A 16,172-nucleotide genomic window follows, 5' to 3' on the forward strand; every position below is an offset into this window, starting at 1 on the left:
TAAAATAAATGTATAACCTTTACTATGTTATCAGTTATCTGGGAAAGCAGACTATAGAAGACCAGGAAAGAGCTATTTTCAATAACAATGAGGCACAGACTCAGAATCCAGAAGGTAGCTGAGTCTATAAATAGCAATTAAAGGACAAAATGGAAGAAAACAGGTTTCGTTATCCAGTTGTTTCAATTTTCCTAAAATCTTGACATGTTTGAGCCTTTTCTATATATGGACAAAACAACAATCTCAAAAGGGTGCCAAGTAGACCACAAAGCATTGATGAAAAGGCTTAATGTATTTCCCAAATGTTTTCATTAGGAGTATGAAGGACTCTCCACTCCACAAAGTTACTTGTCTCCTTAATTCAATACCTACCCTAATGAAATGTAATTTGAGTAGTGTATGTTGATATGCATAATGATTATGACTCAGAGAAAAATTTATCTAGTACATTTTAAGGGTTTTGTGGAGGCCGCTGTGAAACAAAGAATTTGAAATAAACAATTATAAAATACAAAAATAAAAAACCAGGGTTTTTTTCTTCAAATTCCTGGTTTAATAAGGATGTGTTTATTTTGAGAAAAAAAGGTCCCAAACATCAGGCTGTTCACAAAAATAACCCACAGTATCAACTTTAGAAAACAAATCTTAAGACTATTACACTAATTATTTTCCTAGAGGATGCATCTGACATGCCAACTCTCATTCACAAAAATACATTGTTACATTTGTGTTGAACAGCCCCACATAGCACTCTTATGTGGGGTATAACACACATACCTCTAACTCAAAGCTGCTCTCAGGTACTACTCAACTAATGAGACTGCCTTTGCAGTTAGGGAAGCAACTACTGAACTCATGTATGAATGGAAAGAACTGTTCTCCCTGTATTAACAAGAGATTATTTTGGAGACAGTTGATAAAAACCATACATCCTTTTTATTGTTAAGTCATAAAGAGGTATCAAAATTAAAAGCAAAAATTACAGGGTAAGACTTAACGTAACTACTAGGAGCATCAAAGGAAGTGAAATGGGACTAGGCGCAGGGCAATATGAATTAATGAACATGGGAAGGACAGGACGGGGAGAACAGTGAGTATGTGCTGAAGATACTAGGGGAGAGGATCTGGTGAAAATTTTGATCTTAGACAAGCGCCTAGGTAAAGAAATAATGGGACAAGATTTCTAAACCCCACTATGTGCTTAAGAGTCATCCTCGCCATTGGCGCTGTCTCTGTCATCCTCTCCTTCCTCAGCCTCTTTTTCATCATCCTTGATCAACTCCAGCTGTGAGAAACAGACACAAATAGGATGGAGTTAGAGGCACTCCATGTGTCCCTGATCCCCCCTCCACCACCTCTTTCTTTCCTTTCCCGTAGTTTTCACCTGGTCATCCCCCCGATCTTCATTATCATCATCATCCAGTAGGTCCCCCTCCTCAGCAGAGTCATCTGCACCCCCCTCAGACTCCATCTTCACATTAGTCTCATCTTTCTTCAGGGAGCTGCTGCTCTGCTCCTCTTCTGACTTATCATTCTTCATCTCTACTGGGGATGAGAAGGACAAGTCTGTCTAGGGGCAAGTAATGTCCACAGGATGTAGACAATCCCCACTAATAATTGTAGAACTGCAGCACAAGTCTAAATCCTCCCACACAAATGACCTTCCCAATTCAAATTCCCATAGTCAGTTGCTTTATATCCCACTATTCCAACAAATATTTTCAACTATCTTAGGTAACTAACCCAAAACTACACACAACAAGCAGCAGGACTATTTACCTCCTTGTTTGCTCTGTTCCTTTTCAATTTTTTCCAGGCTTTCCAGTAGAGAATCCACTTTTTGTTTTATCTGTGTCAATTCCTTCTTAATGGTCTGAAGGTCATCTCCTTTCACTTTTAATATAAACAAAACCCTAAATGAGAATCAAATGTACCAGAAGCTACCAGTTACCAAATACAATCCTAGTAGACTATGCACTAGTAGCCAACGGAAGATCCACAGGGAGAAATGGAGTCAATAATAGATTGTCCTAGTAATGGGGACTTTTGATCTTTTAGTTGGTAGCTGAAAACTGAACCCAATGTGCCTACTCAATTAGCAGTAGAGTAGCATTCTGACTTTTGTAGGCCTGCTAAAGACCTTAGTTCCTTTTTAAAGCACTTTCTGTACTGATTTACTGATATGTATTTCATAAATTTAACGGGTGCCTCAACTCCCTAAAGTCTAACAACTTTATCCAAATTACCAAGGTCTTAAGGATAGAAGACAGTCTAGAGTTCACCCCTTAATCTCTAATCCCTATCTTCTTCTCTTTCATTATTTTGATTATGCAAAGGTATTTGTGCAAAAACTGAACATTATTAACTGTATTAATTTCCCTATTTCAACACACAAGAAATATGAGAATCACAAAACTGCAATAATAATACATACATTTTCCAGACTTGGAAGAAGATCCTCGTTGTCCACTCTTAGAATTGAAGCCACTTTTGCCCCTTCGTGAGGTGTTTCCTGACACACGCTGGCGTTTGGAGGGCACTACAGCCCGAGCAATAGGAGGAGGAGGAGGAACACGTGCTGGGTAACTGTACATCCTATAAATAAGAAAACAGAATTCCTTCACACTAAAATAAAGTCAGCAAGATCCAAACAACAGTGACCTCATAAAACAAATGTCCAGTCTCTTAATCATTTATTTTCCAATTTCATTAAAAAAGCCAGTAAAAATTTTCACTCTTTAAAATTTTTAAGCCTGCCACTTTTCTTCAAGAAAATACTACATATACACAAACACATCCAAAGATAGGGTTGGCTGGCCTTAAGCACTGGACTAAAAGGTTACTATATACTATGGTAGTATTGGTAAACAGTATTTTTTAATAATGAATGGCTTTTATCTTGACCTTATTCTTTTTATATATATGCTATAACATACACAATTCATATAAACCAAAGAAATATTCATTGTTAGCTAAATTCTGATTTTTTTCGCCCACAGAAACATACAAAATCATCGCTACTAGTTAGTGATTACTAGGTTGAACCACATAAGCTTGCCAATATTAATCATGCTGGGCCTATAAAAACAAACAGCCATTTCATGTGTTAGCTGTGTATAAAATACCATGACCAATTCTAACAACATTTATGCATAAGCTCTACTCAGAGCTCCAAAAGGACAGAGAATATTGTCTATCTTGCTCACTATTCACTAGTGCTTAAAACCACTGCCCAGCACACACACATTCAGCTCTCAAAAATCACTGGTTGATAACTGCTGCTTCCATTGGATAAGTGTCCCAGTGATTCCTAAAGATAGGTAAGGCAAAGAAGAAATTCAAAATACAACCAAAAACTTCTTACATGGATCAGTTCTAGAAAGACTCTAGATTCCATGCTGCTATTTTTACAAAAGCCTGTGGCAGTGTAAGACACACCAGTAGGATGGGGGGGGGGTGGAGCAGTGGGGTGGGGAGACCTTAAAATTCTAGATCTGTACCTTTCTAGCAACCAACTGAACTCTGAGGCCCAGACAGTCTTCTATAAATAACAACCTAACTGCTGCTCTTAGTTCAAAGGTTTTAAGGAACTAATGTGATGTATTAAACAGCTTTGAAATCTTATAATTCGAATATAATCTGATGCTGAGTCTCTCCTTTTTATGTACGTTATTCATTAATGGCTAGTCTTCTCCAAGTTTATAACAGCCTCCAATCCTCCTAGAAGTGAAAACACCGATTTTATAGGCTCTCACAGATAATTCTTCTGCTCAACCAATCTTAACCTAAAATGTTTTCATCCTATTTTAACAAGATATTTTTTATCTTTCCCTATGATAGAAAAATTTTCCTAAATTAATAAGCGCATATACACACTGCCAAACAAGATGGGGAATGACTAATATTTACTGAAGCAGTTTTTAGTCACTGGTCACCTACAACTTTTCCCCTTGAAATGTAGTAATTGCCATATGCCAAAGAATCAATCATGTTGTACTAGTTAGTAAAGCCTTATGTCTTTTTTCTAAGCTACAATAAGAGCACTTTGAAGTTTGAGCCCCAGAAAATAAAATTTATGATTCAAAATCAGGAAGGCCTTAGCATTTCTACAGTGGTCTCTTCTCAGTAGACGAGTTATTAACTGAACTGTTACTTTATGTTATATTTAACCCATTTATGGGAATTAACGTAGAGAAAGATACTTTTATTACCACTATTTTCCATTTTTACATAAAACTCTTCCTCTTTTGGCCCCAAATTTTCCTAAGTATAATGATTAAGAAACTATAAAATATCAGTGTTCAGAAACTACTCTCTTCTGTGCAAGATGACGACACTTATGATACTTTTAAAATAATTTTTGGAAGTAAATAAAGGCGAGTTATCTGTACCTCTGGGCATGAAAAAGCTCATGCCCCAGCCCGGCAGAATTAAGAGATCTAACCTACCTCCCAAACCACTCACTCTCAATGGCACCAGTCTCCAAACCAATGAGTTAGCCATTCCAGATTCCCTATACTTTATGGCACTGAATTCCCTTTGAACCATACTATTTCATCTGATCCAGGAAAATGGCCACAATGAAAATGAAGCAAGAAATGCAATTTGTTTTGAATCTGTGTAATGGCCTCATGAACACAAATGGGAGTCAAATGCTCTAGTTCTTAAAAGAAAAATATATTTTAAAAAGATCAACTGATAATCCCAAAGGGCTTTTAGTGCCATAGAACTTAAGTGCTGTTCAAGCAAAAATGGACTCTTGAAAAACTCCTCTAAGGAAGTTTAAGCTGATCTTGCTTCAAAAATGTCAAAGTGCATGGCTGTGAAACAAAGTAAAGAAAACATGAAGAGAAAACTCATACCTACTACCATATCCCTTAAGGGACAGATAATAGGAAGCTAAGCATGACAGCTTTAAGAACTAGTTACAAATTAATCATTTACTCCATGTACAGTAAATCACATAAGGCAACAGCTGCTGATCCCCTACCAATAAAGCCCAAGTCATTAAAGTCTTCATGAAGTTTCATTATTACCAAAGGAACAAATACTAACAACTGAAAGAATTATGACTGCTACCTAAATCAGAAATCTACACAGTAAGTGTTGGTATTAAAATCTAGTCAGAATAAAGATAATTAAAACACCATTTTAAAGAAAACAAAACATTTATGGATACACATTAGCTAACTACTCATCTGAACAGATAAGACAAAGAATCTTTATCCTAACCCCCAAGCTAAAACATAAGCATTACAAGGCACTTATTAAAAACACAGGTTTTCAAAGGCAAGCTTCTTAACACATAATGATCTTTAGGTCATAACAACAACAACAACAACTAATAATAATAATAATAATAATAATAAATTTGATGTGACAACACATGTTAACAAACACTTAACATAATACCTAGAGGATATTATACTAAGTGAAAGAAGTCAGACAAATGCTATGATCTCAAACAAAACAAACAGGCTCATAGATACATAGAACAAAACTGATGGTTGCCAGATGGGAGAGGGATTGGGGGTGGGGGGTTGGGTGAAGGGATTAAGTACAAACTGATAGTTACAAAACGGTCATGGGGATGTAAAGAACCAGGCATAGGGAATGTAGTCTTAATATTGTAGTAAGTACATACAGTTGCAGGTGGGTACTTGACTAATCAGGGGGGTTGCTTAATAAATTATATAAATGTCAAAGTACTATGTCATATACCTGAAACTAATAAAATACTGAATGCCAATTCTAATAGAAAAATAATAAAACTCCTCTAAAATAGTTTTAAAGAGAAAATAACATTTCATTCAATCACTACCAAAGTAGAGACAACTAGAATTAATATATTAGTAAAAATCTACATTCTCTTAAATTCATTTATTTAATGTACCATAGATGTTTCCTGTCTTAAAAATTTAGACTAAAAATAATTTAAAGCATATCAATTACCAAAAAGGTAACCTGATAACCAACTAGTTGTCAGATATTGTTGCCCACAAAAAAACAAATACAACATGAAATAATTTAAAGATGAGAGCACTATAGTAAAATCACCTCCCCCAGTACAATATTGATTTATATAATTCAGTTTAAATATGCAATCCCATTATAATTTCAATAAAGTGTCAGGAGGTTATCATTTCCTTCCACTTCATTCTTTTTTATCTACAATGGAAAATTTCAAGATGAATTTTATTCCTGCTTGCCTTTGATTTTCCTAGAAGAGAGACTGATTTTACAGGCTACTCTAATTGGGCTTTAGAATGTCTGAGAATCCCTGAAATTGCTAACATTCTGTGAATGCACCCATTCGCAAAAAGTTAAAAACCACTGATTTAGAAATAAAATATTCCACTCTATTTGAGCTAATCAGGACCAAATCTAGAATATTATGTGCCCATATCTGAGAAATATGCTTTATAGTTAGAGATACAGAGAAAAATAGGTACAAATCCCTAAGATTCACAAGATGATTTTAAGAAAGTGGAAATGAACAAGATCCCAATTAATAAATATCAGTAAAATGTAGTCTGTGGGACATATACAAAGAACCATAAAAAACAATGTGACACAACTGCAAAAATTATAAACTTTAAGAGCCAACCTAGCTCCAGTAATTAAATTCTCAATTAATAATAGATCCCACCTCAAACTCTATAGCTACACTTTAACAAGTCACTGAAAAAGTTGAAACTGAACTAAAGCACTGAGTAAAGATCTTCTGCTATTATTTGTTTTATAAAAGTTTAATTCCTATCAGTGTGTTCTAACCTGTGACAATCTACAACTTCATTTATAGGTTTCCCAACATGTCACCAGAGTAAACCTTCCTATACAACATATCCTATACATAACATTATAGAAAAGGACCTTACAAAATTTGTTTTATCTTTGGCCTTGTGTGGATTTAAGCTAAGCAGTTATAGTGCATGAACAGAGTATCTGGTATTCATGAATACCAGAATTTCTAAAACTGCTCAAGAATTAAGGCCTTCAATAACTGATATCTTTAAACATTATAAAATATATTTCTAAATATTTATTTCCCAGTCTTCGTAAAAGCTTCTGTGAAACTATGTTGAAATGATTTAGATAACTATTTTCCAATATCTTTTAAAACAACCAAAACATTTCCCACTAACTGTATAGCTGGCACAACCCCCTCAGAAGACTTTTAAAATCTAATCTGTTTTAACATGGTTAACTAACGAAATGAAATTATCTTAAATGTTATTATCAAGGATTATGAAATAAAATTCAACATAGACAAATATCTATTAAAAGTCAGAAATTTAAAAGTTCTAGCTACTGTAATTTTTATAGTATTTCTTTAAATGTCAAAGCTATATTTTATGAGTAACTACTGACTTTAATTATGTAAGAAAAAAAGTCCTAAAAATGACTATGTAACATGTTTAACTTATGTGTATGTTAAAATGTAAATATGAAATTACATGTTAAAAAAGAACGCCAAACCCCCATTTTCATGACATAGTTGGAATTCTTGCTTTTGAGTTTAAAAATAAATCAACTAGCTAAATTTTTATAATTTTTGTCTGTCTCTAATGTTATCTGCAGGCACTCCTTCACAAATATGCTGTCTTGGTAAGTCTGGGAGAAGCCAAACTGGATACAACTGTTAATTTACACTTGTGCTCAGGTAATTTATGGATGGAGTGCCAATTACCAAGGTAAATGTGTATAGTTGCACTTGATGTTCCTTAACTTTCTTCCTGTTGCCTTTATCCAATGATCCATTAAGAAAATAGATTATTTGTATAACAGTCAAATTAAAAACAGCAAACACTGCTCAATCAGCATGATAAACCAGTATGATGTACAGAATCATTCAATATACATTTAATAAACTGTGTGGAAAAAAAACCAAACAATTTTGTAACAAAGAAAGAAAGGAAAGGAAAGAAAAGAAAAAAGAAAGAAAACTGTTATTACTATCTTGGCATGTTTAAGAACCTTACCCAAAGAATAATGATCAAGACTGAGATACACCACATGCATTCCTTCATGAACAGGAATCAATAGCCCCTGTATATGTAGCATCAAAGGTGCCCATTAACAATGAGTTCTGCAATCTTTCAGCAAGAATTGTTGATATTAGTATTGAGGGGTATTTTTACAAATTCAAAGACACTTTGGATTGAAAACTGCCCCACTGATTTATTTTTATAACAGTTTTCCAAGGGGGGAAAAATTAAGTATGCATAGTTATTTTAAAATGTATACAACTTTACAAATTTTAAAATATGAAAACTGCATCTTAAAATTAAGACAGTGATGTGTCTTGATGGATTCATTGGGAAGCTATGTTAACACGAAACTAGATGTTTCACTGGAAGACAATTTGAAAACTCACCCAAAAACCTTCTTAATAAAAAAGAAATCTGAGCAATAATAAGCAGATTGCTTTGAGTCTTGGATCAATCTTTCAATCTTTTCAGTAACAGGACTGGATCCAAGACTATGTTAAGAAGCATGATGTTTAATCTGACTTTGCTTCTGTTTATAAAGCTTTCCATTCAGGTGATAATCTCTTCTAGACTCCTCACCAAAGATTTATAACATTAATGATTTGTCATGATGTTCTCAACACATACTCCAAAATATCACGCTTCAGATCTTTTTTGAAGATAATGTCTTTAAACTGTCAGTGTGGTCTGATTTTTAGTTTTAAAACGCTAAAATTATTAAAACAATATTTATGAAGAATATTGTTTATAGACCATACATTAAGAACTTGTAGGCCCATTCATTCCTATATTCTCATACACTTCTCGTTTCACTTATGATAAAATTTATTTCAAGGTGCTGTCTGAGAAAACAGATTTGTGGTTGCTAGGGGACAGGGTGGAGGGAGGTAACTGACTACAACAAAAGAACTTCATGGTGAATTTTTGGGAGATATAGAACTATCTGTATTTTAACTGTTCTGGTAGGCACATGGCTGTTCATGTCAAAATTGTACACCGAAGGCAAAAGTTTTCTATGCCGTCTCCAACTTCTACCTTTCCATTCTCTTCTCTTGAATCTCCTTTAAAGTGTATGCCCCTACCATTATCAAAACCTACCCCTGTCAAAGTCACCAATGTTCTCCATATTGATAAATCAAACGGACATTTCTAAACCTTCATTTATGAAATTATCAATACTTGTCGGTTCACCCCTTTACCCTTTTGACATTCAGTTTTCAGGATACTTCACGCTTCTGGTTTCTAATTTTTTTCTTTACAGCATTCTCAATCATTTTTGTTCATTCCTCATCTCCCAGGTCTTTCTTTAAAAGTTGCTGTGCTCCAGGGATCTCTCCTTTCTATTTCCACTCATCTAGTATCATGATTTTATGACTTGTAAGCAGAAACAACTGCTTACTACTTAACATCTCTCAAAGTAGATGTGTATAAGGAGCTTAAATTGGCACTCTGTCCACAACTGGTCCACCTTTCACTCTAGTTCCTCCAATGTTCTTCCATCGCCAGTGTCTATAAAAACCAAGTCTCTAGTTGTCCAGGCCAAAGCTTTGGTGACATCTTTGATTGTTCTTCTCAGCCCTCATATTGATCTGTAAGCAAATCTATCTGCAATTAACTTCAAAATTCAAATACTCCTCACCACTCCCACTTCCAGTTCCCTGGTCCTTCCCCAAATGATGCTTGCCTAGATAATTTCATTGGCCACTATTCTATTTCCAGAGTAATCTTGTTAAAATACAAATAAGAACCTCATCCAATGCTCAAAACTCTTCAATGGCTTCCCATCTCATTCAGAGTAAAAGCTAAAGATATGCGATGCCTTAACATGCTCTGTGTGATGTGTTCAATCCAACCATCTTCTCTTAAGCCACCTATTTTCCACTATAGTATCCCTGGTATATACAACAACATCTCACAGTAAGATCTTAACAAATACTTGCTGAGAAAATAAATGAGTCTCCTAAACTGGCTTCTAGGAAAGAATTTATCATAAATCACATTACCAGCAACAGATAACAAACCAAAACTACCCTTATAGCTGGAAAATCAGGACTGGTCTGCCTCTTTCTATTGTAAAGACTATTGGGAGTTTTAGCCCAAGAAAAATCAAACAAAATTTGAATAATCTACCAAAAATTGAATTGTTTTCAAGCTATTTATCATAAAATAAACTCCAAATCTTGTGCCTATAACGGATGTGAATTCACACTATCATGTCATGCTCCCCTGTGAGGAAATCAAAAACACAAATTTCTACGAGTTTCTCCTGCTTGTATATTTTTGTATTCGAATAATCTGTTCCCCTTGCTGAACTCCAATAATCTCACAATAATAACATATTGGTCACTGTAAAATAAGGTCCTGAAAAAAAGGTTTATCTGCCTGAACAAGTCAAATTCTATTTAGTGGACTTTCTTATTCCTTGGATTAGTTATGAAAAGGGTATCAAAATGTAATCTCATCCTTTATTTATCAAAAGCATACCTGCTCTTTCTTTCCTTGAAAAATAAGTTTCCTGAATATTCTGTCAATAGTTCTTGTTAGCTTAGTTCCAAAATACATACAGGTTCTCTAATTTCTTGCCTAAGAGCAATCTTTAGTTATTAGCATTCTCATACTGAACACTGCAAAATTCATCCAACCCAGCAAGACTAATTTTGCAGCATTCTAGGCCTGCACTGTCCAACTCAGTGAACTCACTAGCCACATGCAGTTAAATTAAACTGAAAATTCAGTTCCTCAGTTCTACTAGCCACATTTCAAATGCTAACCAGCCAAATGTGGATAATGTCTACCATACTAATAGTGTAGATATAGAATTTTTATACCACCACAAAGTTTTTTTGGATAGCACTGTTTTGGTTTGTTGCTTCCACAGACATCTATCTACTTCCTATAAAAAATTTCCAAAGAGAGCCGAGAAGTCTATATTTTTCAGTTTATAACAAAACCATAATCCTTATAAACCTGTTAAATGTCCTTAGAAAATTGGCAAGTTAATATCGCTATAATCACAAAACAGAATGGCAAAGCTATAAAAAAAAAACAGTAATAAACTTCAATTGTCCATTTCACATATATCTATAGAGACATATATCCAGAATATATAAAGAAACCTTACAACTCAATAATGACAAAAAAGCAACTCCATTAAAAATGGGCAACAAACATTTTTCTGAAGATAAACAGCCAATGAGCACATTAATGTTCAATATTAAGTTAAGCAAAGGCAAACAAAAACCACAATGGCATAATATTTCTAATCCTCTCGAATGGCTTAAATAAAAAAGATAATAAAACAAATGTTGACAAGGATGTGGAGTAATTGAAACCCTCATACATGGCTGATGGGAATGTAAAAATGATACAGCTGCACTGTAAGACAGAATGACAGTTCCTCAAGGTTAAGACCTGGCAATATAGTCCTAGATATATACCCAAGAGAAATAAAAATATATGTCCATGCATACATGTATACAAATGTTCATAGCACTGTTACTTAAAATGTGGAAACATCTCAAATGTCCAACGACTAATGACTGAATAAACAAAATGTGGTATTATCCATACTATAGAACATAATTCAGCAATAAAAAGGAATGTAGTATTACTACATGGTACAAAATGGATCACTGTGAAATATTACTCTAAGTGGAAGAAATCAGTCACAAGACACATTGTGTGATTCTATTGATATGAAATGTCCTGAATAGGCATATCTATAGCGAGAAAGTACATTTCTGGGTGCTGGGTCTGGGGACAAAGTAATAGGAAATGATTGCTAATAAGGTAAAATTTATGTTGGGAGTGATGAAATGTTCTAAAATTAAAATCATGATCACAGTTGTACAACTCTGAATATACTAAATTGAATTGCACACTTTATAATGAATTTTGGAGTATGTGAATTATATCTCAATAAAGCTCAGTTTTTAAAAAGGGTGGAAGGAAGGGTAATAACATTGACCTGAATGAAAGACTGTCCAGAAGTAGATTGCTGAAACAGCAGGGACTACCTTTGGATTAGATAATAATATAACCAAAATACCACTTAATTCAGAGCCATATGGCATTCCCTGATCCATGTTCAAATGCTTCTTTATCTTTCAAAAAAAATCTCCCAACTACTCAACAAGAGTCCAGGAAACAAGAAAATAGCCCTGCTAAGTAAAATAAATATTTTAAGTCTCCTAACAATCAAGTTTATGTTTAAAGGATATTTTTACTTATCTATACCCTCATTCAAAATCCTCCTGGCAACTATAACACAAGTCAGGTTCCCACAAGAAAAATACAATCAATACAAGGGGGCTCTGAGCAAATGCAAAATCTTACTACCTCATGCCTAAAATGACATCTAAAATGTCACTTTAGGTGACACCTGAAGAGGCATCTCTTAGCTTTTCCAATAGCCCAGAACCTCTTGCTCTCTCTGAACCACGTCCCGTTTCACACAAACAGCCTAACCAATTATCCTAAACCTGAGTATTTCATATAATGTCCCTTTACACACATATACAAAGCCCATCTCTCAGGTCCAGCACTGCTCAGGAATATGAGGAAAATGGAAGAAAAGGAGGGAAGCAATATGACAACTCCTCTAAACCCTATAAGGTGGGGTGTCCTTCAAACGATATTTTATATTTTTTGATTTGTAATCAAAAACCTAAATCTTTGTGTGCCTAGAACAAAATAATGGCTCAAATACTGAATATGATAGCCTCTTTTGCACATCCTGCATTTCAATAGACTGCCACCACTGCACACATCAACTACGTTCCTTTACTATTGAGCAGCACACCTTCCTGGAAAAGATGTGTAGAATAAGAAATCAACAACGAAACTGCTTGTTTCCCAAAACTCAACTCAAACCTCTAAACTCTAATTACAACCTTTAAACGAATAATTCTAGTCAAAAAAGATAAAATCTCACCTAGGAATACCAGGTGCTGTAGGTGTAAAAAAAAAAAAGAAGATAAAATCTCACAATACTTGACTCTCTTCCCACAAAGCACCTACTTTCCTAACTTTAACCCAATACATTATACACCAAGCCCAGACTACCTCTATATTCCAACATTCACACAATGATAACTACTTATATCTTTTTGCCCCTTCGGTTTCTCTTTTCTAGCCATGGGGGTATTTCTAAGCTTTCTCTGCCTACAGGACACAATCCCTTAACACGCCATACAAAGCCCCTTACTATCTTTCCAATTACAGTTGGCGGCTTACCCAAATACACCAGATACGCACAACTCTGCATCTTTATTAGAGCTGTTCCCTTTATCTGCCTAAAAACCTACTTACTATCAAAGGCAAGTTAAAATATAGCCCTTTGTGAAACAAAATGGGGCTCTTTAAATCTTAAAAATGGAACTTAGAGCTCCCTAAAGGGCAACACAACTCATCTTTCTAAGAGCTAATCCTGTTCAGTGCAGGACACATAGGAACCTGTTAATTTCACAGCACTTTCTTCACTGTACACTATATTGTCATACACGAGTTGTGTTTGATCAGTGAGTGGATGCACTTCATTCCTTAATCATGGTGTACTGGCATATTTACTTAACACCATACTGCCTATTATACTACATCTAACAATAATTTCAAAAGTGAATGAATGAAAATCAATGTGGAAAGAGATTTTAAATAAATTACAGAAATTTTAGAATTTGAAAAAGAAATCATTACAAAGAACAGCTCCAGCTACAATTTTCCTAGAAGCAACAAGATTCTCAAGAGGACTCAAATGGAACTGCATCTTTGTCAGGATCTTATAGGTTTATCAAACTTTCATCATTAACAAAGAATATGTTATGCACACAAGGGTAACTTATGTAGTCCCCTGGTTTTATAAATAGACCTTGCATAAACATTCATCTTGAAAGATAAAGCTACTTTGGGGCTTATTTTCCTACCAGAAAAAAAGGTTTGTTAAGGAATCTTTGGGTAATCATAAACCATGTATGATAGAGTTTACAGTATATCTGAAACAAAAATAACAGTGTATCAGTGTCAGATATTAATAAATTATCTAAAATGGTGGTTTCACATACACTGACAATTTATGTTAATTCATCTAAGAACTTCCATATCTTTAACATCAGGAATGGCCTTACAAACAAGTAGAATCCAAAATTCTACAAGAACAAAATGGCAATAGCAAAAACTTGCATAAAAAATTCTTCCAAACTAAAGCAATGATTTAATGGTTGCAGGTTTTTAACTCTCTTCCCCACCCCCACCTGAAAGTCAGTTAATCTTACTGCAGTGGAGGCAGCAGCATTAAGGCCACAGAATCCAATCATCTGTTGTCTTTCTCAGAAGACAATATATTAATACGTAAGTGACTCAGTTTTTATCATCTGATTATCCTCCAGTTTTAAAGGTAAAGTATTTACAATCTTTGGGACTTGATCACTAACACCCGTGAATACCCAAGCAAAATTACAAATCACTTAATCCGAACAAAACATTGTCAATCACCTACTTCCTGATACTTGAAATGTTTCTCCTTATAAAACACACAATGCCTATTTACATTCTTGAAATTTCTGTCAAGTCAGGCTAATCATGTTTGAAGTACATATCTTGTAATGAAATAGTCTGGTCTATCTCCCACCCAATCATAGAGAAAAAAAGAAGAAAAAAAAAGAAAGAAAAAAGAAAAAACAACAACCCAAATCCTCCAATCAAGCCTCCTAATCTACCTACCAATACACAGGAAATATAGTTGGTAGAGGAACATGCTAAAGAACACAAAATACAACCCACAAAACCAAGTCTGCAAAAACTGATGAAATTAAGGAATTCTATTATTTTATGTATAAATAGTATTATGGTTATGTTTATAAAAGCACTATTTGTCTTTTACTGATATACCATTCTTTATACATATTTGAAATGATCCATAATATAAAGCAAAAAAAAATTGAAGTAACTATTAAAAAGGGAGCCTGTTCTGCAAACAAAATTAGATTGTAAAAAAAAAAAAAATTTTTACAATCTAATTTTTTCACTATTCCTTGCTGTCTGTATCTCTTATCAATTTAGCCCTGCAAAATTCCTCATTTAAAACAATTTTTTCCAAAAATATTTATAGCGAGATAGCGATGGTCAAAGTTTTGCTGCCTCGCCAAGACAACTAAAAGTTTTAGAGAACTCCTCTAAAACTTGAAGGTAGAATTATACACTATTAAAGTTTTTATACACTCAATTTAAAATAGAAGTTTATGCTAGAGTCCATGATAGCCCAGAAAATATATCCAAGAAAATGTGTCAAAATTTTTTTAAAAGGAGTCACAACAAAGTAACAGGATAAAAATTACAGAAATAAAACTACTTCCTTATCCTTTGTTATCAATGATTCTTCTCAACCCTACTTGGACATTAGAGCTCCTTGGGAGGCTTTAAAATAATATACCATCTATGGCTATGCCACCCTGAACAAGCCCAATCCCGTCTGATCGCGGAAGCTAAGCAGGGTCAGGCCTGGTTAGTACTTGGATAGGAGACCGCCTAGGAAGACCAGGTGCTGTAGGCGTAAAAAAATGAGGGATTGTAAGCTGAGAAGGTCCTTGCAATCTGTGAGGTCAACCAAGGGTTGCCTCATTTAAAAATATAAAAAATAACTATATCAATGCTTACAAGTCTATCTAGACCAACTGTATAAAAACCTGTATAGGTGTAGTTAGGTATGGATATCTTTTAAATGTGGCCAAGAGATTTCTATGTGCAGAACAAGTAAAGGACAGTTACTTCAAACAAACTCACTAGGTTTCAGGGCCTTCAAGTCACTCAATCAGTGACCAAATTTTCCCACATCTATTCTCTCAACTGTTTACGGTCTGCCATTTTAATATTTTCAAAGTATAAAAATCATTAGTTTTCAAAATGTCTTCAAACAGTATCTGAAAAAAAATCTCTAAGTACAAATTGTCATTTTGATGATGCGTGAAAGAGACTCAAATCACAAAACCTTATATTATGTTATAGCATTCAAGGATTTTTACATTGCAAATCTAAACTATTTTTTCCAGTCTTATTCTTTTGGCTTTTTAATGACTAGCCACCATAGTCTAAATGGTATTTCTCAAACACAATGTACATGTTTAGGTCTTCACTCATACTGTCTACTAGCTAACTTCATTCCTTTACTCACCTCCCTTCATATAATTG

The 16,172-nt window shown here is 34.3% G+C and overlaps 1 protein-coding gene and 1 pseudogene across 14 annotated transcripts in view; one reads left to right on the top strand and one right to left on the bottom strand.

Annotated features, from left to right (window-relative positions):
* Positions 1-530: 530 nt before the first annotated feature.
* Positions 531-16,172, bottom strand: part of HNRNPC (heterogeneous nuclear ribonucleoprotein C) — a 46,041-nt gene continuing 30,399 nt past the window's right edge. For 12 of the 14 annotated variants that reach the window (XM_039869867.1, XM_039869859.1, XM_039869869.1 and 9 more), the window contains 4 exons: positions 2,435-2,595; positions 1,780-1,893; positions 1,385-1,545; positions 531-1,285 (listed from right to left, as the gene is read on the bottom strand). In XM_039869867.1, the coding sequence (XP_039725801.1) occupies positions 1,202-1,285; positions 1,385-1,545; positions 1,780-1,893; positions 2,435-2,595 (520 nt within the window). In that variant the 3' untranslated portion in view covers positions 531-1,201. The remainder of the gene's footprint in view (positions 1,286-1,384; positions 1,546-1,779; positions 1,894-2,434; positions 2,596-16,172) is intronic. The other 2 variants (XM_039869873.1, XM_039869866.1) reach the window with 1 other exon arrangement.
* On the top strand, positions 15,419-15,537 carry LOC120608111 (uncharacterized; annotated as a pseudogene).

The sequence above is a fragment of the Pteropus medius genome, unplaced genomic scaffold, assembly GCF_902729225.1.
Source record: "Pteropus medius unplaced genomic scaffold, Ma_sr-lr_union100, whole genome shotgun sequence".
NCBI classification, from domain to species: Eukaryota; Metazoa; Chordata; class Mammalia; order Chiroptera; family Pteropodidae; genus Pteropus; species Pteropus medius.